Raw genomic sequence first — 27280 nt, forward strand, 5'->3', positions numbered from 1 at the left:
ACATATATATACATATACACACACAAACATATAGATATAGATGTAGATATGGGGGTGATGGATGTGTTAATTAACTAGATGGGAGGAATCTTTTCACTCTTTGTATGTATGTCAAATCATCACAGTATACACTTCAAATATTGTACAATTTTTTTGTCAGTCGCATCTCAATGAAGTTGAAAAAAGAAAAAAAAAATGGACCAAGAGTCAAATAGTAAGAGCCAGGATTTGAACCAAAACAGTCTATTCTGGGGGCTTCCCTGGTAGGGCAGTGGTTGAGAGTCTGCCTGCCAATGCAGGGGACATGGGTTCGAGCCCTGGTCCGGGAGGATCCCACATGCCATGGAGAGGCTGGGCCCGTGGGCCATGGCCGCTGAGCCTGCACGTCTGGATCCTGTGCTCCGCAACAAGAGAGGCCGCAACAGTGAGAGGCCCGCGCACCGCGATGAAGAGTGGCCCCCGCTTGCCCCAACTAGAAAAACCCTCGCACAGAAACGAAGACCCAACACAGCCAAAATAAATAAATTAATTAATAAACTCCTACCCCCAACATCTTCTTTAAAAAAAAAACAAAAAACATTCTAATTCTGGAGCTCACATGCCTAACCATGTCACTGACCTTCCTCCCAGTGGCTCTGGCTACTGTGGGATGTGAAACCTCCTCCCCTAGAACCCTGTCACTGCCCCCCACCATGAGCCACATTCCACCACATTTCAAGTAGCTAGGGTCATCACAAGCCTGTCCTTTAGCCCGAGGGTCACCCCATGGGCACAGAAAGAGGGACTGAGGCCACAGGAGGACCTGAAAGTGCTTCAGCATCTCTTCCAGATGCTATGGTCCCTGTCCCGGACGCTGCCATGAAAATCGGTGCTACTTAGGCTGGGAGATTTTTTTCTATTTCCCCTCATAACCAGGCCAAATTTTCTCAGTGCTAAGAGATAGACATTTTCCCTGCTGAGGATCTGGGCTTAGTTCCCAGAGGTTGCCTTCGCACCTGGAGCTTAGAGAAAAAACAGCCACATCCAAGCTGTGGCATCGGAACCGTCCCTTGTGGCGCCTGACAACTTTTAAGCAGCTCCTTGAATGCACAGGCCATGGCGATCTCACATTCACCTCCCACCCAGAGCCCAGCTGTTCCTGGAGATTATGCACTGTGTTGGGTAGAGGAGGTCACAGTGCTTAAGGATGCGGATTCTAGAGTCCAACACACTGGGATGCAAATCCTGGCTCTTTCACCAATAGCTATGTGAACTCAGACTAATTACTGCTCCTCTCAATGTCCCAAGTTCATTATCTGGGAAATGGGGGAAAGGATGCCCACCTCTCAGGGTCACCATGAGGATCAAATGAGAAATTAGATGTGGACCATTTGCATATTAATAAATGCATAATGTGGATTTGTTCATTTTAAGATTCCCATTTCCTGCCCTCTACCGTAAGAAGCCATAGGCATGAGGATGTTTCAATATAGCCCCTGCAGCTGAGACTGAGGAATGCTTGGCAGAGCAGAGTAGAATGGGGACGCATGGAAGAATCAAAAAAGACCTCTGCCCTGGGGCATGTACCTGACCTCCAGAGGCATGCCACCCAGGCCTGAGAGCTTACGTCTGCTTGACCAGAAGAGTTGAAAAATGACTTTCTAAGTATTCTGCTTCTGAAGAATCCTACTTGGGACTCTGAATTCAAAACTCCAACAGACAACTACCAAGCCTCGGGCTCACAACACAGTTCCATCGACTGGCCTGTCTAGGGCTTCTAAGTGGGTAGGAGACAAAAGCAAAAGCATTTGCAGACTCCAAAAGTGACCTGTTAAGTAGCCAGTTTGCCCTCTCTGGGGATATCTGCCCCACCCACAGGGCCATGAACAGGATGGTGTCAACCATCTTTCCTTATCAGTTCTGCCTCCACTCTGCCAGGCATATGGCCTTTCTTGAAGCCCCAGCTGACGCCTCTCCCAGACCCACCCAGTCCCCCGTGTGCCTCTCTCCTCTCAGGACCTGCGTGCTAGCAGCATAGCGAGTTGGATCTGCAGAATCTCAGCTTGGGGCACTAACCTTAGTAAACTCCAAGAGTCATTACATCTCTCTTTGAGCTTCTTTTTTGCCTGAAATGGGGAAATCAGTCCTTACCTCTTTCAGCGAGGGCTGTATGTGGCAGAAAGAGAAGCAGCAGCGTAAGAATGTAGTTTGAGTTCAAAGAAAAGATAATAAGCATGTACAGAACATCAGCTATGTTACAGGCACTGTGCTAAGCACTGAACGTACAACATCTCATTCAAACCTCACAAAAAACAATGATTATCACCATGTTATAGAGTAGGTAATGAACGTTCAAAGAAGTTAAATTCTTTGTCACATTGCTAGGAAGTGGTGAAGCCACAATTAAAGCCCTGATCCAATTTAATCTAGAGCCAGAACTCTTAAATAATATTTTCTTGTAGTGCCTTTAAACGACTGCTAAGAGGCTCAATTTATTATTTAATTCCCCATCAATTACTCTTGCAAGGATAATGATGATCATGGGTGTTATCCATGGATGGGGGCGGTTTCTATCACGCCTGCAAGAAGGGGGTAAATTGTGAGGCGTCCTCTCCAACCCCATCTGTGACTGCCCCCCCTCTCTTTGCAGTCCACCTCTACAAGTGTGCAGCCCAGCGGGAGAGCTGTGGCCTCTGCCTCAAGGCCGACCGGAAGTTCGAGTGTGGCTGGTGCAGCGGTGAGCGCAGGTGCACCCTCCAGCAGCACTGTAGCAGCCCCTCCAGCCCCTGGCTTGACTGGTCCAGCCACAATGTTAAGTGCTCCAACCCCCAAATCACCGAGGTGAGTCTCCCAGTTTCCCAGAGTGGGATGGGATGGCCGGGAGCTGACCCCAGGGCAGTGGGAGTTGAGCCTTTACGGAAGAATTCTTGGCATAGCGTGAGTTTAATGTGAGGGTGTGTAAAGCTTCTCACAGGTGTCTCGATGGCCTGTGTCCAGGCATAAATGCCAAGCGTATGGAAGTGTGTCCTCACGCCCATGCACGAATGTGCGTGCCCGTCGGTGGGCACTGAGGAGGCACAGCCAGCACAGCCTCCCTTGCCAGGCTGGCTGAGCCAGGTGGGGATGAGAAATCGGCTGCATGGGGAGTGAACGTTTCAGAAAACAGGTTTAGCTTTTCTCAGCAGAAATGCGCTTTCAGGAGCTGCAGTTAGCTCAGAGGTGCAAAGCTGAAAACGGAGGAAGAAAGTGAAGGCAGGCACTGCATTAGCCACCGTGCCATTTCCCCGGGTTTACTCTCTGTCCCAATTTGTTTGTGCATTTTAATGGAAAGAAATAGGTAGTTAGTTACCCTGGAAAAAAAAAATGATGTCTCCTGAATAGTCAATTGCAAAGGAAAATGAATAGGTAATGTGAATGAACATGCAGCTGCTTGGGGTTTGAATGGCCGGGGAGAGGAATAGTTGTATTTAACTTCTGTTGCAATATGTGCTCATCACTCTCTGCTGCTGCCTATTCGCCGACTGTCCTTGTGCTTTGAAACTAATTGCATGTTCCTTATGGTGACTAGGAATATCGGCCAGGGCAAGTACCACTGTGATTTGCACGTTTAAGAAAGTAGGAGGAGGTCATTCCCCGGTGGTTCAGTGGTTAAGACTCGGGCTTTCACTGCTGTGGACTGGGTTCGATCCCTGGTCAGGGAACCAAGATCCCACAAGCTGTGCAGTTTGGCCAAAAAAATTTTTAAAAAAGCAAGCAGAAGGGGCTGCTCCTTTTCTACCTCTTCCCTGAGCAGATGCACTGTCCCTTTCCCTGCCTCATTTTCCTTACTGGCCAAAGAAAGCCAAGTCTGGCTCTCATCTATGTCGCAGAGTATTGGGAAACTTCTGGAGCATCCCTATGATCATTTTCAAGCTTCAGATCAGTTAAAAAATAAAAAAGCCTCAAGATCAAACGAGTGTTGTTAACCTACAGGTGAGTCGTTTGAAGAGGGAGCAAATGTTTGTTTGGTGTGCTTGGCACTGTTTCACTTAATCCTTACAATCACTAAGAGAAGTAAGTATTCTCACCTCCATTTTACAGATAAAGAGAACAAGGCTCCGAAAAATGGAGTCGTCCAAGTTTACACAGCTGTTAAGTGGCAGGGCCAGTGTTTCAACTCAGATATATCTAATTATAAAAACATTTTAAGAGTCTCTATGATTTGCCCAAGTAATACAAAACAAGAAGTGAGCTTCCCCTTCCTTTACATCCAACCTTCCTAGCGGATATGGACCAGACAGATGCCATCCATCCACATGGCGGTGTATCCCAGGAATAGCGCAGTGCTATGGAAGAGCATCTCCCGCCATCCAGGTCCTCATTCATTCTGGTAGGAAGATATTATGAGGGTGCAGACACTGCCCCTCAAAGATTGAGCTTCTTCAATCCCATTTTTCTTTTGGCCCTCGCCAGTGGTGGTGCCTACTGACTGTCCTGTGTCTTTATCTCACCGGGAAAGTGTTTTCTGGGACTGCTGGGGGTGCCCCAACCTCTGCCCTCAGACAGCTAGCTCCCTGAGCAGCTCAGGGCTCCATGCCTTCTCCCTGATTCTAGTGATTTCCAGCAATGGCTGCCTGGAGAACTTGCTCTGTTCTATAATTCTTCTTGCTGCTGCAGTTGTACGTCTCTCTGCCTCTGCAGCTCTGGTACAGGGGAGCTTAGGCAAGGACTTGCTCCCATCAGCCCCTCTCACTTCCAACAACCGGCTGCTGCCCCAGCCCTGTCTCCTCTCTGACTGGCAGGGGCCCCAGCCCAGCCAGAAGGCAGGCTTCTCCCTGAGAAACCTCTGCCTCCGCCACCCCTGCTCACTGACCGAGGACTGACAGGCTGCTCTGTTCGCAGAGGACACCCAGGCGACACGATGCTAATTAACCCCCTGAGGTAATTAGGCTGTAATTGATTTTCCCAGGGAACATAGCAGCAGGAGTTGGAGGCCCTGAGCAGTTGGATCTCCTCTTGGTGTTTTTCAAGTAGAGGCTGTGGAGAAAGAAGGAGTATCTTGGGAGAGAGACAGACCCACACCGTGTCTCCAGACACTCGGGGCACAGCATTGTGGACAGCACATGTGAGCTGGAGGAGGCGGGGCTGGAATGTTTCATTCACTTTCATCCTGCACCTCCCACCCCCAATCTATTCTCCTCTCCTTATAAAAGTCATTTTTCACTTTTTTAACTTGATTTCATGTTTGAAATAATTTCAGACTTATAAAAAGGTACAAAAATAGTACAAAGAACTTTCATATACCCTTCACCCAGATTCTCCAAAATTAACATCTTACATAACCACAGTACAATTATCAAAATCAGGAAATTAACAGTGATAGAATAAAGCCATCTAATATACATGTCTTATTCACATTTGCCAGTCGTCCCGCTGATGTCCTTTTTCTGGTCCAGGCTCCAATCCAGGATCACATGTGGCATTCCATTGTCATGGCTGCTCAGTGCTATAATCCTCAGTCTTTTTCTTTCATGACCTTGATACTGTGGAAGAGCATGGGACCATTACTTTGTAGAACGTCCCTCAGCTGGGATTTGTCTGATGCTTCCTCATGATTAAATTCAGGTTATATAGTTTTGTCAAGGAACACTAAAAAAACTGTAGGGTGCATGTCCAAAGGACACAGGAGCCAGCTTGATTTGGCCCTAGTGGCCAAATCTGGGGCAATGTAAGCAAGAAAATAAATTATAATACTAATGGACTATACTCAAGAGAATAATATAAGAATTTATGGTCCTTATTGATATAATAAATTAATAATTAATGTGGGAGAGAGGAAGCTCCTCTTTATACTAGAACTCCAACTCATAAGTGTAGAAGGACTTAGGGAAATAGAAAATCACCATTTGGCAAAATTCACAGTAATAATTGTTTCAGGCAAGAATGGCCAATGAATGCTAAAATTAGCAAGTGAAAGTATGATGAGAAATAGGATATTTATATAGCCTCAAGCTATCTCCCCACAAGATATGTATTAATTACAACAAGAAAAATAGTTCAGTACACTTTCGTATACCCTTTACAGTGAAGAAACCTGGCAGACAGTGGTTAAAGGGTTAAGGTTCCTTAACCAAGTGATCAAAGTTAACCACCAGTTATGGGAAGAATCAACCTCAGGCACCTCTCCGTAGGATGCGCTGAGAAGAACACAACCTCATTTCTATGGCATTTGTTACCAAAAATGTATAATTTGTTAAAAGTAACTTTTAAGAAGAATCAACTCATTTTCTTTACCTCAGCTTTCTTGGCTAATGCCTTGATGTTGGCATAGATCTTATTTTTCCGGAATGGTGCTGTCCTGCCCGGGGGCAGGGAGTTCTATGAGCTCTGTGCCCTTTTATACATACCTCCCTCTTGTCTCTGACCCTTCCTTACCTGCAAAATGTGTAGCCCCCTCAGTGCATGCCCACGTGCAAACAGAAGCCATTGACTACAAAGATCTTTCCTGAGGGAGAGGAGAAGGATTCTCTGATGGCCCATGACAGCTACTGGGAGCAGCAGAATGTCCAGTGCTGGAAACCAGTAGGGACTGGAATGGTGCTGTCCTGCCCAGGGGCAGGGAAATCAATGAGATGACCTCAAAGGAATTCTACTTCAGGAAAAGGAGTGAGCTCAAGCTCAGTTGGATGAACAGCTGTGTTCTTCCTTAACCCCTCCTAACCCAACTGTCTCCATGGCAACCAAGTCCTCCCCTAGAGACCCATCTCTTATGGCAGCTCCATGTAGGACAAGTCTTAACAGCTGACTGAATTTCCCAGTTTGCATCAACTTCAGGTTAGGACCCCCTCAGGACTCACCGTCTGCTCCTTCTCAGCCAGCCCTCGGTGTGATAATGACGCTGTCCCCTGTGGGAGGCATCCCAGACTGCTCCCATTCCAGCTGTCATCCCGGGTGTCTGTGCACTTGTCACCTGTTCAACCCCCAGTAGAGGAGAGGACGTGCAGAGTTTTGGAAAGCCTGTGAGATGCCAGGCAAGATGTCCACACTTAGAAAAATGGAAGAGCATTTGGGGGCACTTTTAAGCTTAGGGCAATCACTTCTTGCCTGTCCAGGGGATGTGTTACTTTAATTACATGTGTTTCTTAAAGCTATCAGACTCGGTTGGTTGGTTTCTGGGTGTGTCTATCAATGGGGCGATGGTTACAGTGAAAGTTACTCTCACAAGCATCTCAGCCTGATGGGAGAGCCCAGAGGATGAGGCCCAGGTGGTTCATGCCTGCAGGTAAGAACGGAGATCAGGGTGAAGTAAAGGCAAAGCAGGCTTGGGATGCAAAGGACGAATCCCCATTGTAGGGGTCCTCAGGGAGTGACCAGGAACCTACACCCTTTGGCTACCAAGAAACGCTCCTGTGTGTTTCTGATATCCCCTAACACAATGTGCAGTAAGAACACACTGTTGCCAGGTCCTAGCAGTACTGGGACCCAGGACCACCTTGTAGCTTTTACTGTATAAATTTGTTAACTTCAGTAACTTCCCCCACACCTCACTTGTCCATGTTTAGGGAATATTGATTCTGTTTAACATTCTCTTAATTACATGTAACCGGGAAAGAAAACCAATTGTAGAAAACCGCCAACACTGCCCTCCAAAACCAAGCATAAATAATTGTTGATGTGATGGTAGTTTGAGATGATCCATTGCTCTTGCTTCCTCCTGCTCTCCGTTTGCCCCAATTTTTTTTTTTTTAATTTTTACTGGGGTAGAGTTGATTTACAGCATTGTATTAATTTCAGGTGTACAGCAATACATATATCCACTCTTTTTTTTTTTTTTTTTTTTTTCTGGCGGTACGCGGGGCCTCTCACCGTTGTGGCCTCTCCCGTTGCAGAGCACAGGCTCCGGACGCGCAGGCTCAGCGGCCATGGCTTACGGGCCCAGCCGCTCCGCGGCACGTGGGATCTTCCCAGACCAGGGCTCGAACCCATGTCCCCTGCATCGGCAGGCGGGCTCTCAACCCCTGCGCCACCAGGGAAGCCCTATCCACTCTTTTTCTTGGATTCTTTTCCCATATAGGCCATTACAGATTATTGAGTAGTGTTCCCTGTGCTATGCAGTAGGTCCTTATTAGTTATCTATTTTATATATAGTAGTGTGTATACCAAATATTTTAAAGTAGATTTTTTTCCTGGATTCTCTCAGATGCAAATGGATTTGTGAAACTCTTTGGAAAGCTGGACACTTACAAGTATTTATCCATAAGACTGCACAGAATCTCGGCAGGAAAAGCCAGGAGCCACCTGCCCAGGGCCAGAGCGACTCACTGCAAAGTTCCCAAGAAATAAATAAATAAGTCAGCCAGCTTTCCTGAGAAACAAGTCAGCCCTCTGATCTCCCGTTCATTTATTTGCAGGGCTCATTAATATAACATCACTGCAACAAACAGCTAACGGGGGATGGTGTCAGGATGAATAATGGAGTTACTCTGCTGAGATAACAATTAGGTTTTGAATGTACTATCAGCTAAGACGGAGCCGGCAAGGATTCATGCCGGGTAGGAGAGCTGGTGTGGCCGATGCTGTAGATTCCTTCAGGGCTCGTCGACTGGGCTCTAGCCTGCCGTGAAGAGTGTGCACATACTTGCTCTCATGCACATGTGCTTGCGCGCGCGCACACACACACACACACACACCAAGTTGGAAAAGAATGTGACAGTTTGCCATCTTGGATCCAGCATCCAGGTGCCTTTGGGAGCCAGGCTGAGATAAAAATTTGCAGGCACAAAGTTGGCATCACTGCTCTAAAGTCAGGAAAACTCTAAGCAAAAGGAAAGGCGTAACTGGATTAGTCAGGAGAGGATTAGCTGTCTACATACCCACAATTGTCCTCACTGGCCTATCCTGATTAGGGGGATGCTCAGGGCAGAACCCTCCTGATCCCAATCTCAGACACAGGAGCTTTTCAGACAAAGCGTGACCATCATTTGGGGATACTTCACCCGGAGGCGACTACTCTGGGACCCCCGGCCCTTGGCTGCTCTGGGAGGATCTGACGTCAGTCTCTCCCATCTCCTCTTAAGAACACAGTCTAGGGTGCTGACAGCCTGCTGGAGACATGGCAAGAGCTGCACAGGCCCGTCAGAGAGGCAGCCAACACCATGCTGGGCAACCTCCACACCCGGCACTTCCCCTCCGCAGGTCGGCTCTCTGCCCCTGCCCTGAGCCCCACCAAGAACAATACCCAGAGGCTCCACCCACCTGGGATGCTTATAAAAATGAAGCCACTTTTCCTCTGGACCTCAACTGACCTGGCTTCTGTCCAAATTTCTTAACATAAAATAGTAATGAGAAAAATGATAGATAACATTCACTGAGTGCTTACCTGGCACCTAGCACTGCTAAATTAGCACCTCATGTATATTATCTCATTTAGACTTTACAACAACTTTTATGAGGTGGAAGCTATTATCATTAGTTCCACTTTACAGATGAGGAAACCAAGGCACTATGAAGTGTGATACCTTTCTTAATGTCACACTGCTAGTGACTTTTAGAACTAGGAGTTAACCTTCAGCTACTTGACTCTAGAACTCCCATGTTTGACCCATATAGCATCCTTCATCTCTTTCCTGGGCTCACTTAGACAAATAGAACTCTCAATCCACAGGGCTGGAGGAGGAAATGGCGCAGGCACCAAGCTCTTCATCAAGCCTGCTGCAGAGATGGGAAGCAAGCCATAATCCCCACCCCAAGCATCATTTGGGGAGACTGGAATGCACAGGGAGAGATGACCCAGCGGCAAGGCCAAGGGGAGTGTGGGCATTCACAGGGGCAGAGCCAGAGAGGAGGGAGGGTGGAAAGCTGAGAAGTTTGGAGAGATGGTGGTCCCAGCAAAGCCAACTGCAGAGCTCCTTGGAAAGCAGCAAGCATGACCTTAGCCATGGGAGCGGGGCTGCGGGACCTATGCAGAGGCAGGCTGGAGCATGAGCTCTCATGGCTGATGATCTCGGGGCTGTCCCAGGCAGAAGGATAGTAACTCAGGCGTTGCGGTATGGAGGCTTGAGGCACAGGTTAGATAGACCACTCACAGTGTAACCTTGAGCAAGTTACTTAACCTCTCTGGGACACTAGTCCCCATCTGTAAAATGAGAATACTAGTGCTCCCTTCATAGTTCGTTGTGAGCCCTAAATGAGATAAAATATATAAGGCCCTTGGCACAATACCTGGCTCATGATAAGTACTTAATAAATAAAAAGAAAATGGTAGGCATCATTATCAGAATCTTCAGTAACCTGGAGCCGATGCCCGTTTCTGTCTTCTCTGCCATCACATCTATCAGGCAGGAGATATAAGCAGAGGAAGACGGGGTCTCTAGGATGGGAGCTGGGCTTCATGAGGCTCCCACCATGAAGGGGTTCTCCTTTGACCCCTTAAACATCTACCCTGTAGGAGGCCCCAACTCCATCTCTCCAAGGCTTTGCCTGAGTTCAGGAATGGCCCACCCGGCACTCCTCAGGCTGCCAAGCCCCTGGGCTCCAGCACCTCCCACTCTGCTCCCTGGCGCAGCCCTTTGGAGCTCCCCAGCTGTAATTAATCGCTGAATCTGCTCTCGCCCTTGGACAGCTTTGTGGCACAGTTCCCTCCGAACTGTTCAATTAGCGGCTGCAAGAATCAGGGCGAGTGCAGCATCACGGCGGCTGTTTTCCAGGTCAAGGCACCCACGGTGGAAAACAAACATCACACAGTCTGGCAGGAATACAGGTTTGGCTGGGATGCTCAGGCATGCGTCAGGCTCAGTTGGGCTGTGCTGCTGACAGGTGATGTCTGAGGAGATGGGGAAGCGGCTCCCCAAATCAGGGGCTCCAGGTGTCTTTGAGAGGACCCAGCAGGAGATAGGAGTCTCCTGGTTAGTCCCCTCCCATCAGCACGTGCCAGGCTCATCCCACATCCTACTGGCCTATTCACCCGCGTTTAAGGTGACCGGATCAGGGACATGGCCTGGACTGGGACCAGCCACCTCTACCCGGGCGTGGTCTGTGACTGCTTCTGGGACAGGGCTTAGGGGCTGCTGGACTGAGCCCTCTGTGCTAATGTGTTTCCCACGTTTTCCTTCTGAATCCCGCAAATAGACAAACTTTTAATTCTACAACCAGTTAAAAAGCCAATGCTCTTAAGGTAATAACAACTTAATGTCCCATTAAGATGCAAATAAAGGGTTCATTAGGGAAGAGACAATAGTAGAGTGTAAGGTGACTAAAATGGGGGAAGGAACTCCAGGTAGTGAAGAAAAGCACTTGGGAAAGATAAGGGCTTACCCTCGCTCTGGGATTTGCCCGGGGCCAGCCTGGCTGATGGTGTGTGGGACACGCTAAGGGAAATGGTTGGCTCAGACCTCGTTTGCTGCAAATCCGCAGACCTTTGCTCAAGCCACTAGCCTGCTTGGGGTCCCTACACTCTCAGAGGATGCAGGGATATCCAAGGGTCCAAAGAAAAGCATCTGAAATGATCAAAGGACCTGGAAAACAAGAGCTTCCAACAGAAGGCTAACAGAATTGCAGAAGCACAGACCAGAGGCGACTTAATTGCTGTCTTCAGTATCTGAAAGAGGTTTCATGAGGAGGCAGCTGTTGAGTCCTCCATTCGATGAGGAATCACAGCAGAAACTGGCTTACATTAAAATAAGAGAGATTGCAGGAAGAACTTCTTAATGCTTCCGATGTGAAAATACTGCATCACTCCCAAGCGACACGTAGGCATCTCCATTCTTACAGTGGTCATTCACGAACACAGTTTGTACTAGAATCCTCTTGAGACCAGCTTTTCCCAGGAATAGAGAACTGGAGATATTTCTTGACAGCTGCTGTGTCCCAGGCAGTGTGCTATGTATCAGGTTACTAAGAGAAAGCAAGGTTCCTGTCCCCGGATAGTTATTGCCTTCTTGAGAAAAGACGCAATGACAGTCCGGTGGCTGTTGCCGTCTTGGGGTGTAGGCAAAGGGGCTACTAAATCTTCCTCAGGAGGCTAGAGAAAGACTTTCTGAGGACGTGTCATTAGCAGAGCCTTGCAGGAGGGGTAAGCCTTTGTCAGCGTCATGCTTGACCAGCAGAGGGAACCACAAGTCAAATGCACATGGGCTTTACCCCTTATAGCCATGGGGACCCCCAGCTCCCCCTGGGAGCCTGCATAGTACATAAGAGAGGGGAACGGGAGGTCTGGGAGGGGGCAAGGGGGAGCACACAGAGAGAGTCAGCACAGAGCCTAGGGGAGACCCTCAGACACCCCCTGCACCCCAACTCAGCAGCTGCTTCTGGGCTCTTCTCTCGCTCATCCCCTACTTCTGGCTCTCCCTTCTGAGGTCTACAGAGGAGAATGTAAATAGATTTCAGGTCCACAGTGTGTGCTGAAAAACATGGGGCTGAAATTCGGCCATATCGAAAGATCTTCCCAGCTGATTTCACAGGTTTTCAGCTCCCTTCCCCCTCTCTCCACACCCCTACTACACACTCACACTCACCCCAAACTGTCAAACCATTTGTTTGCGTGGGCATCTCATTCAGAATTACTTTCCTGAAAGAAACCATTGAGTTCGCTGGGAAGTGCTGCGCCTTACCCCAGAATGGCTAATAGCTGGGGGCAAAGAAGTAGCAAGAAGGGAGGGAGGGAGGAATGAAGATGATTTTAGACACAGCCAGTGTCTTCCCAAATTTATTCTGGGTGAAAGGGTAATGTCTGGTTCAGAATATGCTTCTGTGCGGAGCCCAGAAGCCACCAATGCTGAGACCCTGCCCTGGGCATCACGGCCACTCCCCGTCCAAGCTCAGGTTTTCTCCAGTCAACCCACAAGCAACTCTCTCTGCCCTGGGTCACCCCACCATCCACCATCTATGTTATGAGTTCCCTGGACCAGGTGTCCTCCTTTCAGATAAATAGGAAGATTCCCATCACCTCTAAGCTCCCTCCCACACCATCATTCCATGTTTTTGTGATCTAGGAAAGAACAGGTGCAGGGGGAACACAAGGAAGGAAACTGCCAATTATCAAGACCTACTTCGAAACCACCATCATATTAGGGACTTTCCAAATGTCTTATTTCACCTTCACAACATCCCTGTGAGGCAAGCATTGTTATCTGTTTTCTGATAAGGACACTGAGACTGAAGGTCACCTAGCTCGTAAGTATCAGAGCTGGAATTCAAATTCAAGTCTGTCTCACTCGAGAGCTTACTCTCTTCCTGCTACAGACACTGCCCAAGCATCAGAAGGTCTCCCTTCCACACCACAGAGCAGCCAGCAGCCCGAGGACCATCTAAAACTAGAAGCAGAGACATGAGGATCTGGCTGCCATCCTGGCCGTATCTTGGTTTCCCCTCTGTCTGTGGGGGAATGTCTATAACTGCAGCCTGCCCTTTCACCCCCATCTCTGCAGGAGGTTAGCTGTCCCCTCCCCTATGGCCCCCCAACTCCTTCCAGAGCTGAAAGGCCTTCCTGGGAGTTCTGCAAGCAGTGGTATGGGACTCCACCGACTTGCCTCCTTATAGACCCACGTGGAGAGGAAAGACTTGGCCCCCAAGAGAACCAAGTTTTCTGGGTGCCACGCTGGGTGCCCTGCAATCTAACACTGCTTTGAAGAGAGAGCCTTGGAGGCTGTCTCCAGGGTACAGCACTGCCTGGTATGACGCGGTATCTGAAGAATCCTATTCACTCCCTCTCTGGAGGATAAATTCTTTTCCTTCAAGCCTCCCTTCTAGAGCCTCTCCTCAATTCTTGGTCCTGGGGAGAAATGAGGAAAGCAGTGTGCCTTGGATTTTACCACCACACAGACAGGGCTTTGGTAGACGCTGATACTCATTCTCACAGTCACCTGGAAGCCCTCAGATGGCAGGGGGTGTGTCACACAGGACTCCTCCCTCTGTTCCTTTGCACACTAAGCCCAGACCTCCACCTTGACTCTCACTGATTTTTAAGCTGGGGGAGAACAAATGACACGGGCAAAGGCACAGATCTTTAAAGTGTGTTGTGTATGTAGGAACTGCTGGGATCTGGGTAGCACACGGTAGATATAGTATAAGATGGCAGATGTGGCTGAAGAAGTAACAAACATCAGAATGTGGAGGACCAGGCCAGGAATTAGGGACTTGGCCTGGACAGCGGTCAGAGCCATTGAAGGCCTTTAGAGCAAGTGACTAGTAACCAGAGCAGGTATGTGTTCATGAAGGCCACCTGGCAATGTGAAGAAGTCAGATCTCATGCAGGAAGACAAAGGCCCTTGCAGTTAGTGTGGGTGAGAAGTGATGCAGCCCTGCTTATCACCTATGCTGGAACCAGAGCGGGGCACAGATTCAAAAGACACCTGGGAGACTTCCCTTGTGGTACAATGGATAAGAATCCACCTGCCAATGCCAGGGACACGGGTTCAATCCCATATGCTGTGGAGCAGCTAAGCCCATGCACCTCACCTACTGAGCCTGCACTCTAGAGCCCATGAGCCACAACTACTGAGCCCGTGTGCCACAACTACTGAGCCTGCGTGCCACAACTACTGAAGCCCACGCACCTAGAGCCCATGCTCCGCAACAAGAGAAGCCACCACAATGAAAAGCCTGTGCACCACAATGAAGAGTAGCCCCTGTTCACCACAACTAGAGGAAGCCCACACACAGCAACAAAGACCCAGTGCAACCAAAAAAAAAAAAATAAATTAAATCTTTAAAAAAAGAAAAGACACCTGGGAGTAAGAACCAATGGTCCCTATATTTATTATACATGGTAGGGGAGGGAAAGGAAGCAGTCGAAGATGCTTACAAGATTCCTGGCTGGGTACAAGGTGGTTCCATTAACCTTGAGAAAGGATCTGGGAGGATAATCAGGTTGGGGGTGGAAGGAGGGAAAATTAAGAGTTCGTTTCTAGACATGGTGAAATTTGAGGTGCCTGAGGGACATACATGTGGAAGTCGAGATGTCCGGTAGCAATTAGATATATGGATATGGAGCTCAAGAGAGAGGTCTGAGCCAGCGATATAGATTTAGAAGGCATCAGTAATGGAGACCTTGGGAATCCTCTTGCAAATCAAGTGCTCACCACCTCATCTATGTTTTGGAAATCCAGACTTTTATACATCAGTTTTGTCTTAAGCAAGAAAGAGGAAGCTACATCCCATGTAAGCCCCAGGGCATGGTGGCTGCTGAGTGCTTTGACCCCCAAACTCCTTCACCACCTCCCCAGGTGCTGGTGGCACAGCATATAGTGTGTGCTGTACGGGGAAGATCCACATGGACCCAGTATTACCCAGGCACTTTCCAGTGACCCATGAAGATGCTACTTCTCCCGGCTGTTAGCTGGACCCATCTCTTTGACATGTGTCTTCATGCCAAGATTATAATGCTTGCATATATTAATATTTTTGTAAGTCTTCCTTCTCTAAACAGTATAAGCTGGTTTATGCTTCTGGGCAGCTCTATGCTAACAAATGAACGCTACAGCCCCCCAAGTGCCATGAACGTCTCTCTGCCGCACACCCTCGAATGTCAGAAGGGGACACTGCAGAGACTTCCCAGCAGGAGGAGGCTGCCCCATGGGCCTGCCAACTCCACTGAATATCCCCAGTACAATCCCCGCATGCTACCTGCAAGACGGAATATTTTTAGGCTTTCCAGAAAGATCTCATTTCAGTTTTTCTTAAAGCTTGTAATTAACCGCAGTGAGCAAGAGAAGGTATTTTTAAAAATAGAAGTGGAGGGGCTTCCCTGGTGGCACAGTGGTTGAGAGTCCACCTGCCGATGCAGGGGACACAGATTCGTGCCCCGGTCTGGGAGGATCCCACATGCCGCAGAGCGGCTGGGCCCGTGAGCCATGGCCGCTCAGCCTGCACGTCCGGAGCCTGTGCTCCGCAACGGGAGAGGCCACAGCAGTGAGAGGCCTGCATACCGCAAAATAAAATAAAATAAAAAATAAAACTAAAAGTGGAGGAAAGAGAGCAAACTGATCACCACAGTTCTGTCAGGGTTTTCAGTAGGTGGGTTCCTGGCATCCAGGTGGCTGGAGGAGGGGAGGGGGACCAGTGGTGCTCATTCCAAGTGATCAGAGGAGAACCAGGTGCTTAGATTTGCTCAAAGCTACTTCCTTCCTCCTGAATCTCTCCTGCAGGGGCGTGGAGGCCACCCCTTTCCTGTTCCTCGTTACGAATATCCATCTCCCAGAGCCCAAGAGGCCTGGGGACCTGAGGAAGTGGCACCAGGAGAGAGTGGAACAGCCAAGATCTAGTGTCAGTTGTTTTTAGAACCCTCAGGGACAGAAAAGCTATGGGGCTACCGGTTCCTCATGCCAGCTCCTTTCTCTCTAAATTGTCCTGCCTCCCCCTACCCGCCAAGGCCCAGTGCACAAAGATGCCTCTGAGAACCGCCGTTCCCTCCCTTGATTCATCTCATGAATCTTGTTTATTTTTATTCATAAAGTGGGATATTTTATTCCCAGAGAAGGGAGTCAGAGCCACAGACAAGGTGACTTGGGTGAAATGGGCCCCCGGATAAGAGAGTTCCCAGCCTGGGCCGGAAGGAGGGAAGGAGGCTGCACCATCTAAGGTCTGCAGAAGAGGGTGGGAGATCAGGAGGTCTGAGTGGGAGTCTGACCTGGCTGTGCAGCCAATGCACAAGAGCCCAGGAGTCAGTGGGCAGTGAGGAAGGAGGCCTGTCCCGGGGCCTCATCCCCACCATCATCTCTTCTGTGTCTGCTCTCACCTGGGCGTTCGTGGCCAATTTGGCAGCCGCATTCATGGTGCATACATTACTGGAAGAGAGCAGTGCCGCTTTGGTGGAGACAGGAGCAGGGAAGAGTTTCCAGAGCCTTCGATAGCATTTTCGCCTGTACTCACCTCTAATCTCTGCCCAGAAGCCGCATCTGGAAGATTCTGGTGGACTCTTGGCCTTGACCAGCGCTCCTTGCCTCTCTCCCTCCCTTCTTGCCTTGCCCTTCTAATGGTGTAGTGAAAAGAGTCCTGGACTTTTTTAAAACCATGTATACATGTTGTATGATGATCTTAGAATAAGACACCCCTCATCTCCTTCCAGTTCTGAAATTCCATGCTCCTGCCTACAGTTGGGTTTGTGTCTAATTTCCTCCTACTTTGGATAACTATGGACCTCGAAGTAGGAGCTTATTCCCTGGGATCTGTTGGATCCTGAAGAGCTGCATTTTTCCTGGAGCCTGATCCATTCCCAGACAGAAATTTACACCTTAGAGCTGCCTGATTCTGCAGTTCCTTTTCCTGTTGGGTCAAAACAAAATCAGGCAGTCAGCATTTGGTGACTGAATTAAGAAATGAACAAATAAACGATCCTTGCTGCTGGGAACCCAGCAAAATTCGGAAAATCAGATAGCTATTTCTCTTTGGTACTAGCACGCGTCGCAGGATTTTTTTTTTTACAGAACAATGTCAAATATACTTTCCATCTTTGGTCATGCCCCACAGCAGTCCCTAATCTGGGACTCCTCTGAGCTCCCACAGCTCTTCCCTCGAATCTACCTTATCACTGTGTACCCTGCATCAGCATTATTTATGGCTCCCTTATCTCCTCCTGCTTGACCACTAAGTTCCCTGAGGGCAGATTTCCTGTTCTATTCATCATTGTAAACTCTACAGAGGCTAGCACCCAGGAGTAGCAAATCATAGCGTGGTCACAATGACAAAGCCCTTTCAAGTTTACAGAATGCTCCCAGACACCCTCCATTCGGGAGCTTCCAGGGAGAGGTTGGTTAAAGATGATTATCCTTTCTACCAACTAAGAAGAAATGAGGTTCAGAGAGATTCTGTGACTTGATCACAGTCAGGTAACGAGTGAATTAAAGTACTGCCTTGAGCCAGTTACTCTCTGATAATTTCTTTTTCATAAGTGGATGAATGAATGAATCATTGGATGGATGTCCTAAGAACCGATGAAGTAGGTACAACAGGACAATGTCGGGATCCTAGATAAGTTGAAAAGTGGAGAAAACACACCCAGTTCCCCCATATTCCAGGTGTCCCAAAGCCTTCCCGTGGGGAGGGAAATGGGTGCCACTGCCCCAACTCCTGTGACCGACCAGCTTTGCTCATCCCATTTCCCTCCCTCAGATTTTGACGGTGTCCGGACCCCCTGAAGGAGGGACCCGAGTGACTATCCATGGCGTGAACCTGGGCCTGGACTTCTCCGAGATCGCCCACCACGTGCAGGTGGCTGGGGTGCCCTGCACGCCCCTGCCAGGGGATTATATCATCGCTGAGCAGTGAGTCCAGTCCGCTCTGGCCCACCCTCTTCCCCCCGGAGCTTGTGGGGGGGGCTCTCCCCTCTCCCTCCTCTGGGACTTCTCCAGGATCCATCTCCTATGTCCCTCCTCCCATGGACCCCACTCCCTGAAGCCTTCCCAGGGCCCTCTCCTAGCCCACCTCCACTCTTAGAAATCCTATTCTGTTTGATTCCCGATTCCCTGGCTCCTCTGGCATCAGGGCTCCCCGTGCAATGCTCCCCCGCAGTTGATCTTCTCCTGCCACTGGCTAAGTGAGCCACTTTTCCAGCCAGTCCATTCTGCTCCTCCTCGCTTCCCCCCGCCCCTCCCCCCATAGCCCCCACTGGAATGCATCCTGCTCGGTGGGCTGCAGGCAACAATTTGTTTGGCTCATGGGGCTCTGACAGCAGCTTAATCTGAGCAGGGCCTCCACCAGAGCAAATTCATTTATATCACTAAGGGAAATGTCAACTGGAAATTAGAAAATAGGCAAGTAGCGGTGGATGGGCGAACGGGGCTCCAAAAGTGACATATGTTCCAATTTGGGGTGTTCATTTGGCAGTGGCGGCTGCTGTGAAGTTGGTGGGCAGGAGGTGGGCGTGAAGCTAGGGGGATGCTGGGGGTGGGAGGGTAGAAGGAGTGATGCTTCCCCTCCTATGGAGAAAGGGAGGAGAGCAGCCAGATCCTTCTGCATGATTTATCATGTAAAGTTGGGTCAAGTCACCCTGGTTCCACTGGGCACACAGCTCTGCAGGGGGTACTGGGAGCGTGCCCATGAGCAGGGTTCCTCTCCTTTAGCTTCACCCCTTGCAGCCTCCCCAGAGCCAGCCTTTAGTAACAACCAGAAAAGTGGCACTGGCAACCGTAAAAATGACACTTCATCTTTCATCAGCACTTCCTCTTTCTCATCCATTCTCTTGCTTTTAATTGGTAAGGACTCTGAGAGGTAGACATTGTTACCACCGTTTTACAAAGTAGGAGAGAGTAAAAGACTTGGGAAGTGAAATGACTTCCCCCGCTCACTCAGTGCATAAGTGGCCATGGCAGAGTTGGAACTCAAGTCTCCTAACTTTTGGTTCAGGCCTCTTTCTGTTCCCTAACAGCCATGGGGCAGGACTTCTGGGTAAGAGTGGCCTGCAAATTCCATTATCCATCAGCCTATGGCCTTCTGGGTCAGGGGCCATGATTCCAGTGTGGCCAGGGCAGGGTCAGAGTCAGAGGGGTGAGTTCCCCAACTTTGGGGACACCCAGCAGGGGAGAAGAAGGAGCTGCCTGACCCTGCAGACATTCAGATCCTGCAGACCTGACCCTTCACTGACAGCCTTGTCCCTTCAGGGAGTGAATCATGGAGGGAAGACTGGCTGGGTCTACAGGAAAGACATGAGGAAGAGGAAAGGGGGAAATGATATAAGTAGTGCTTCTGAGCCAGAAGAGAAGGGGAGAGCTGTGGGGCTCGTCAAGATCAGATGGCTTTACAGAGCCCAGCACCCTGCCACATCCAGCTAGACTCTCAGTCACACTGACCCCAGACCCACCTTGGCCTCAAGGAGCTGCCTTGGGCCACTGGACACAGGTCAAGTCTCCAACTTGGTGAGATGCCACAGGACTCCAAAGGAAAGGGTTCGCGGGGGACTGAAGGGTAAGGTTTTGAATAGAGAAGTGTAAGTTCTTGGGCCGCTGGACATGGAAATCGCATGAGAATTGGGATCCAAGGGTCTTGTAAATCCTGCCTCCTCTACCTGCCAGCCCTGAGACCTTAGCAAACTGTTTGGTCTCTCTAATCTTCATTGGCCCAATGGAAATCATGATTCCTACTGCATAGGTTTTGGGAGAGAATTCAGTGAGATGAAAACGTGAAGACTGTAACGTGCCATAGGAACGTAAGGAATATCTTCAATTCAATATCTTTGAAATCAAATGCATCACACTCACCCAGGACCCTAGAGAAGAAAGTTCCAAGAAAAACTGGAAGTAAGGATACAAAAGGAGCCTGGGGAGGTGAATGGTTGCCAGGGGTCCCTACCAGGGCCAGTGGTCACCCTAGAAAACCAGCCCCATCATCTCCTCAGGCGCGGGGCAGGCAGGAAGCAGCAGGCACATTCCTCACCTTGCCTGCACACAGCCCTGGTTTCCAGCCGTGCCAGGCTCATTATCGAGAGTTTGTTAACATCATTAAAGCCTCCATCCTGGGCAGTGAGCAACAGGCACAGTCATTATAGATATCTGTGAGAGATGAATTTGGCTAAATGGACCCAGTGCAGAGTCCCGGGCACGGGCAGGATTAGCGGGCACAGTAATGACTCACCATATGCTTGTGCCGTGCCGTCTATCACTCAGCAATTAGGTTAATGTTGGTTAAAGGGCCCCGCTTAGTCTCCTGCAATCAGTGCCCCACAGGTCTGTGGAGGGCCGGATGATTCCATCACAGGACGTTTCCTGGGTGATGAGATGCAGGTTGAGGCTGCAGCTCAGCCCTGCCTGGGACAGGGGCTCTGTATGAGATGGACTCAGCTTGGGTCCTCAGACCCCCTCCCTCTCATCGGCTGCACCTACGTAGTCAGCCACGTCTTGACGGATGTTAGATGCTTGTGCTCCCCACCCCAAGGATGCACACTCATGGGGAGAAAGGCACCATCTTTGCCAATCTATGGGAGGTGGTGCAGTGTGAGGTGAGGGCACTGGGCTGGGTGCCAGGAGCTCAGCTATCAATGAGCTATGTGACTTTGGGCAAGTCTCTTTGCTGCCTGATCCTCAAATGTCTCATCTGGAAATGGGTATGTAGAAATGGACCTCTACAGTCACTACTGTGGCCCAGGATGTCAGAAGCAATAACTTCTATGCCCTATGGAATCTGCAACTCCCACTGTTAGAAAGCTTATCGGTGGCCCTAATGTGAATTCAGAAGCCTCCAAATGTTGAAGCTAAATAACTATTAGAGAGTTATTTAGTCTAACTTCTCATTTTACAAGGAGGAACTTTAGGCATCCCCAGCTGTTGTCTCCTGATAATACACAGGGAGCCTAAAGCTACCAGGGACACCGAGAAGAGGCAGGAGGCCCCCAGAAGTCAAACCACAGGAACTTTGCTGACCTGTAAGGCCTGAAGGAGGAAGTGGTGGCCATACCGCTGCCTGTGGTCATCTCCAACCAGGGAGGGAGGGGGCGCAGTTTCCTCAGAGCCTTAGGAACCCAGCTAGGCAGGTCTACCCCACCTCCCCCTCCTCCAGCCCCAGCCCCCCAACAGCCACGTCACCTCCACCCCAGCACAGCCACCATGTCCACCCTGTCCCTTCCACAAAAGACACAGAGAAGATTCCACTGATTCTAGGGGCAGTAGAGTGGAACGGTCAAAGGCATGAGCGTTGCAGCCAGGCTGACCTGGATTTGAATCGTGGCTCTGCCACTTCCCAGCACTATGGCCACAGATGAGCCACTTAGCACCTCTGAGCCTTGGCTTCCTTGTCTATAAAAATGGAGACAGTAAGACCCACCCTGTAGGATGCCTGAGGATGACACAAGATCCTATCTGGGCCAGGGCCTGCCACACACAGCTCAACACGTTGTAGCTCTTGTTATGGTTGAGGTACAGAATCTGCTTTGGCCTGACCCTCATTCCTCAATATAACCCCCTCCACTCCCTATAGCTGCCCTTGCCTCTTCCTTTAACCCTCTATCTCCTTGAGCTCAGAGAACAAACGCCAATAACAAATACACTCAAGGAGGCCTCTCCATCCTTCGCTGCGAGCACTGGGTCCCAGGAATAAAAAGGAAGAAGAGTTAGAGGTCATTAGAGTTCTTCCACAATGTGGTCTGAGTCCTCAGGACTCTCACCCAGCTCTTAGACTTAGCAACCCAGACCATTCTACAGTCCACTGCTGACTGCTGCTCGTCTCCCACTCACTGGATGAAGTAGAGCCTCATTCCACCAGCAGGGAAAGGAGTCAGCTGCAGTGCCAAGGAAGGGAACCCATGGTCCAGCTCTAGGCCCTCCCTGCAGCCTAGCTCCTGGGCCCCTGTATCATACCCTTCCAGGCGGGACATTGAAAGCCAACTGCAGGCACTCAGCCTTGAACACTTGGGCAGTGCCATCTCCCATCCACCCTCTTCTCCCATGTGCTTGACATGCAAAGCTCATCTTTTGGGCCACAAACCCTGAGCAAGAAAATGTTCTAGAGAAGACAGTGTGCCAAAACGCCCCAGACAGCTGAACAGGCCATTCTAGCCTTCTCCTCTCCTAAACAGGCCCCAGGAGGAGCAAACATGCCTATGACCTTCACGTGTTCTCATGTTTCCTCTTTCCATGACTTCAAGCCTGCCATGATTTGCTCCTGCTTTTCTTCTCGAGGGTGACTCCAGCACAGTGGCCAAGGGGGGTGAGTGAGGGACAAGAAAGCACTGATTAGAAGAGAGAGAAAGAGACTTACCTGCTGTCTCCTCTTCTTCACTCCCCATACCCCCAGTAGAGAGTCGATAATCCTCTGATGCTCCTTGAGATCCCAGAGCAATGTGATAGGATGACAGGGAACAGGCGCTGGGGCCCAGGAAGCAGGATGGGAGAGTTGTTACTCCAAGCAGGTAGCAGCATGGAAATAACCCCACGTAGTACCTGAAATTAAGCCTCTCAAATGCTCCGCTAGTGGGGTTTAAGGAGACGGTTACGTGTAAAATACTAATTGATCATCACTATCATCTTTACTGTGGGTTCATAGTTAATTTATTCACAGAGAAAGGGAAAGGAGAACATCCTTTGACATGCACTCAGTACTTTCTTGTCGAACCTAATATGCTAAACGTAATAAGACAGTCATTGTATGTTAAGTAAATATTCACCAGGAGTGAAAGTACTTCTTTGGGATTAACTGTTAGGAAGGGGCTGGAGATCGGTGGCATGCCGTGTGTGTGAGCACGCCATGTATTTGTTTAATGCAAGTCTTATTACATCAAAATGAAACCTCTGTTTAGTTACCTTCCTTCCTAGAGAAGCTGTTGAGATAAGCATCCTCCGTTAAACACGGATCTTCCCCACCATGCCCGGATAATGCTGGGGATTAGTGGAGAGGGGTCTGTTTTTCTGACTCCCCACTAAACCAACCTACCAAGGGCACCAGACTGCTCAGACTGAACTCTTAAATGGCATTGGGAAGAAAAGAAAAGCCTTCCATCTGTCCCCTGGGTTCCTTTTTGCTGAACCTGGTGGAGCCCTTTCCCACCCATCCCATACCTTAAAATTCCAGGCAAGAGATCCCCCCAAGAATCTGATTTCTTCAGTTCCTCCCCTATCCTCCAGCTGCCCACTCTTTCTAGAGTCTGCTGTGGCTAAGGCAACCCGTCTGTAAATGTGCATGTTTTAACTTATCTCAGGCACCAGGGAAGCCCTCACTGGGGGTATCAAGCTGCACATCACGAGAGAGAGTGCCTCACCCCTCCCTCCCCGCCTCCCCTTTCTCCAGCTCTCCTGTTGATGTGAGTCATGATTTCCAACCCCAGGGCTGGTTCACTGCCTCCCCCACCAGCTCCGTGAGCTCAGCCCTTGATTAAGTGGGAGTCCAGTGTCGATTGCTGTCCTAATGAACTCTTCCACCTCTCACCCCCTCGCCTGCTGCCACTGGATGCCGCTCCTCCCGTTCAGCTGGGAGCTCCGGTTTGGGGAACTCACTATCTCACCAGATTATCTGTTCCCTCACTGCAGGAAACAAACCACAATTGAATCAGCTTGGCAAATGAGTCCTCACTCCCTCTTCTCGGGAGTGTGGCAGTGTTGGCTTGTCACACAGGGAAGAGCACTAAATTGCTGCCCCTAGATGTCTCTGTTGAACATTAGGTTTATTCCACAAATATTGGATTGATACCCAATGCCAAGCCCTGCACTAGGCACCGGGGACTACAGGCTTGCTCATAGAAATAGGCAGCATAGCGTTTCGAGGGCTTTAGAGTTGAGCTCATCCAACCTCTCACTGTACCAATGAGAGACTAAAGCCCAGAGAGGGAAGGTACTTTACCCAAGGTCACACAGCCACATGGTTGAGCAAGCTGAGTCTTGGTCCAGCACTATTGTAAGACTGTGATGAGTCATTCACTGTGACTACGACGGGGTGAGCAAGCTGGGGCAGGGATGCAGCTCTCCCCAAGTCTCTCATGGAAAGGTTTGCTCTCTCCTCAGGATCGTTTGTGAGATGGGCCATGCCCTTGTGGGGACCACCTCTGGGCCCGTGCGCCTGTGCATTGGCGAGTGTAAGCCAGAGTTCATGACCAAATCCCATCAACAGTACACGTTTGTGGTGAGTATTGGGTCTACTGCTGAGCTACAGGCTTCTAGCAAGGGCACATTTCTGCTCCAGGCTTCTCCCAGGAAAGTCCCACCCACCCCTCTCCCAAGCCGGCACCTCCAGCCTTCTCGCAGATGGAGTAGGAGACCAGAAAAGGGTCTGGGTGGGTCAAGTGCATGACCAACAACACTTTGGAGACTTTGGCGTCCCAGAGAGCCACAGGTCAGAGTTCTAAATAAGCAAAATCAGGCCTTTCTTAGACAGTGGATCCTAGACTCAGGGTGAGGAGGGGCTGCCTTTTGTCCCGCCAATGTGATATCTCTGTCTAATTCCAGCCTAATGAGGACAGATCATCTGAGGGACCTAATTAAAAAGGTCTGTATTTATCCACACGCTTTGTTTTCTGCCAAGGATATTGTAAGTGGGAGTTTAGAGGAGCCATTTGGAATCCTGCAGGAACGCATGTCTGTGTGCAGGACCATGGGAGTGGGATGTACGAGTGAGCTGCTCTGTGTGTTGGTGTGGTTACACACACATATGCACACACTCAGCCCTGGAAACACTTCTTCCCACCCAAGCAACAGATGGTGGAATTACAAAGGCTTTATTTTCTCATGCTGAACAACCTGCTTCTGGGGCTCCAAAGTCCCTTTTCTGACACCTAGCCAACATTGCCACATCAAGTTCTTCATTGAAAAGTGTTAACACCAGCAGAGGGGGTCAAACCAGCCTTGCTCAAAGTATTGAAAAATTATTTGACCACAAAATTCTCTTCTCTCTAAAGCACTTTGCTGCTTGTTTTAGGTTTTCCAGTCTCTGCCTTCTTATCTCAGCATCTCCACCTTTCCTTGTACCAGTCTTCTCTCAGATGGGAGGGTACCATGGCCTATATCTGCAGCCCACCTACCCCATCTCCTGTGCAGGACAGACAGGGTCTTGTGTGAGAAGCAAACCCAGAAAGACTGGATGGAGAGAGCTGTAGAGTGTCAGAGCTGGGAGGGCTTTAGAGATCATGTAGCCCACTCTCCTGTCTTGACAGAGGAGGGAACAAAAGCCCAGAGTGATCCAGAAACTTGCTTCAGGGCCCATCATCACTAGTGAGTGGCTAATGCAGACTAGAGTTCATGCCTGTGTAGGTGCTCAGTTAAATGCACTTTCCACCCCACTCCGCTGCCCACTAGGCAGGAGCAATTTCTTCCCGATGCATTTTAGGCCAGATGACATTTCTTTTAGGCTTCAGGCTTAATTTTACAATTTAGTGAGCTTTCTAGAAAATCCCAGCCAACGATGGGCCATCCTCCTGGTGAAGGTCAGGGAAGACACATCTAACATTTACTGACAGGTCTCTGCACCAGGCACCCTGTTGTGCCCTTCTCTTGCTTAGGGAGGAACGGAAGGACACGAGCCTGGGCCATTAATGGATCCTCTTGGTGGCCCAATCCAGGCAGGGATCCTTTATTCAGCCCTATCGATTTTGTGCCAAAAAAATCAGTATGCACTCCAGATAGAGAAGCATTTTCAAATTGTTCTCAATTTGCAAACTAATTGATAGATTAGTCTGTGTCATCTCTGCCTTCCCAACAGTGTTATGAGCATAAGACTCCCAGGGGAGTTAATTAATGGCAAAACACGGCCCTTCTGCCTTCCCTGGATATGCCTGGAGCCTCTTCTTAGAAAGGGTCTCAGCTCCAGGGTAGGCAAAGAGTGTTTGCGATTAGAAATGGTTTGCTCTGAGCGTGGACACAGTCCCTCCTTCTGTCTTTAAGTCTAGCCTGGGTTTCTCCCTTTGGGTAAAACCTGAGCTGTGATCATTTCTCTGCTTCCTCCCAAAGAACCCTTCCGTGTTGTCACTCAACCCCATCCGAGGGCCAGAGTCCGGAGGCACCATGGTGACCATCACGGGCCATTACCTCGGGGCTGGGAGCCGCGTGGCCGTTTACCTGGGCAACCAGACCTGCGAGTTCTATGGGTGAGATGGGCTCTCCCTAGGAGACTGTACACGTGAGGCCTGTGCACACATGTTCCTGTGCGTGTTCACATATGTGCCTGCCCCATCATCTCCATGTTATGTGTCATGTCCTGGGCCCAAACACCATTCCAGTCACTGTAAGAAATATATACCACTAGTCAATTTGTATCATGAGTATCATAGGGGCTAAATACTTATACATATATTTAGAAGTGAGGACCATAAGAACTGCTGATGAGGGAGGTTCCCAGGAGCTCTCAGTCACCACCAGGATCAAGCATTCATTATGTTCCCACCATGGTGACTTGAGAAACATGGAGATTGCATGGCCTCTGTCCTCTGCAAGCACAGACTCATCCTCAGGGCATTTCTTATGTGCTAAACATTGAATACCTACTATTTGTCAGATATTCCGATGAAGCCCTGGGGATGTAGAGAACCTAGAGAGAATTCTGAAAGGATCCCTGGATGAGAACCCAACTTGCCCAGTAAATCTCCTCCCTGGACCATAAACTGCCTGAGGGCAAGGACTGTATATTAGCTTCTCTGCATAGTAGGTGCTCAATTTATTAACTGACTGACCAGACACTAAGCACTGGCTAAAGAGTCATGGTCTAGAAAAGTCCAGAAAAGAGGAATTCGCCCAAAGCCCAAGGAGCCCTGCCCCTGCCCCACCTTCTCTAATCCCCTTCTCCAATTGGCTCCCTCCCTAATCCAACTGGAGTGGGATCTCAGGTAAAAAGAAGCACTGATACACACTGCTAAGGGGTGTTCCCCAGTCTAGAGTATAAAAGGACAGAAGAACATTCCTGGGCCATACCCCCCAACCGG

The 27280-nt window shown here is 49.5% G+C and overlaps 1 protein-coding gene across 1 annotated transcript in view; it reads left to right on the forward strand.

Annotated features, from left to right (window-relative positions):
• PLXNA2 (plexin A2) overlaps nt 1-27280 on the forward strand; it is a 219296-nt gene that overhangs the window by 162044 nt on the left and 29972 nt on the right. Inside the window, exons 12-15 of the mRNA XM_082613496.1 lie at nt 2630-2820; nt 18064-18215; nt 24375-24492; nt 26313-26449. Coding sequence (XP_082469622.1) covers nt 2630-2820; nt 18064-18215; nt 24375-24492; nt 26313-26449 — 598 coding nt within the window. The remainder of the gene's footprint in view (nt 1-2629; nt 2821-18063; nt 18216-24374; nt 24493-26312; nt 26450-27280) is intronic.

The sequence above is a fragment of the Mesoplodon mirus genome (assembly GCF_964341445.2).
Source record: "Mesoplodon mirus genome assembly, chromosome: 3".
NCBI lineage: Eukaryota > Metazoa > Chordata > Mammalia > Artiodactyla > Ziphiidae > Mesoplodon > Mesoplodon mirus.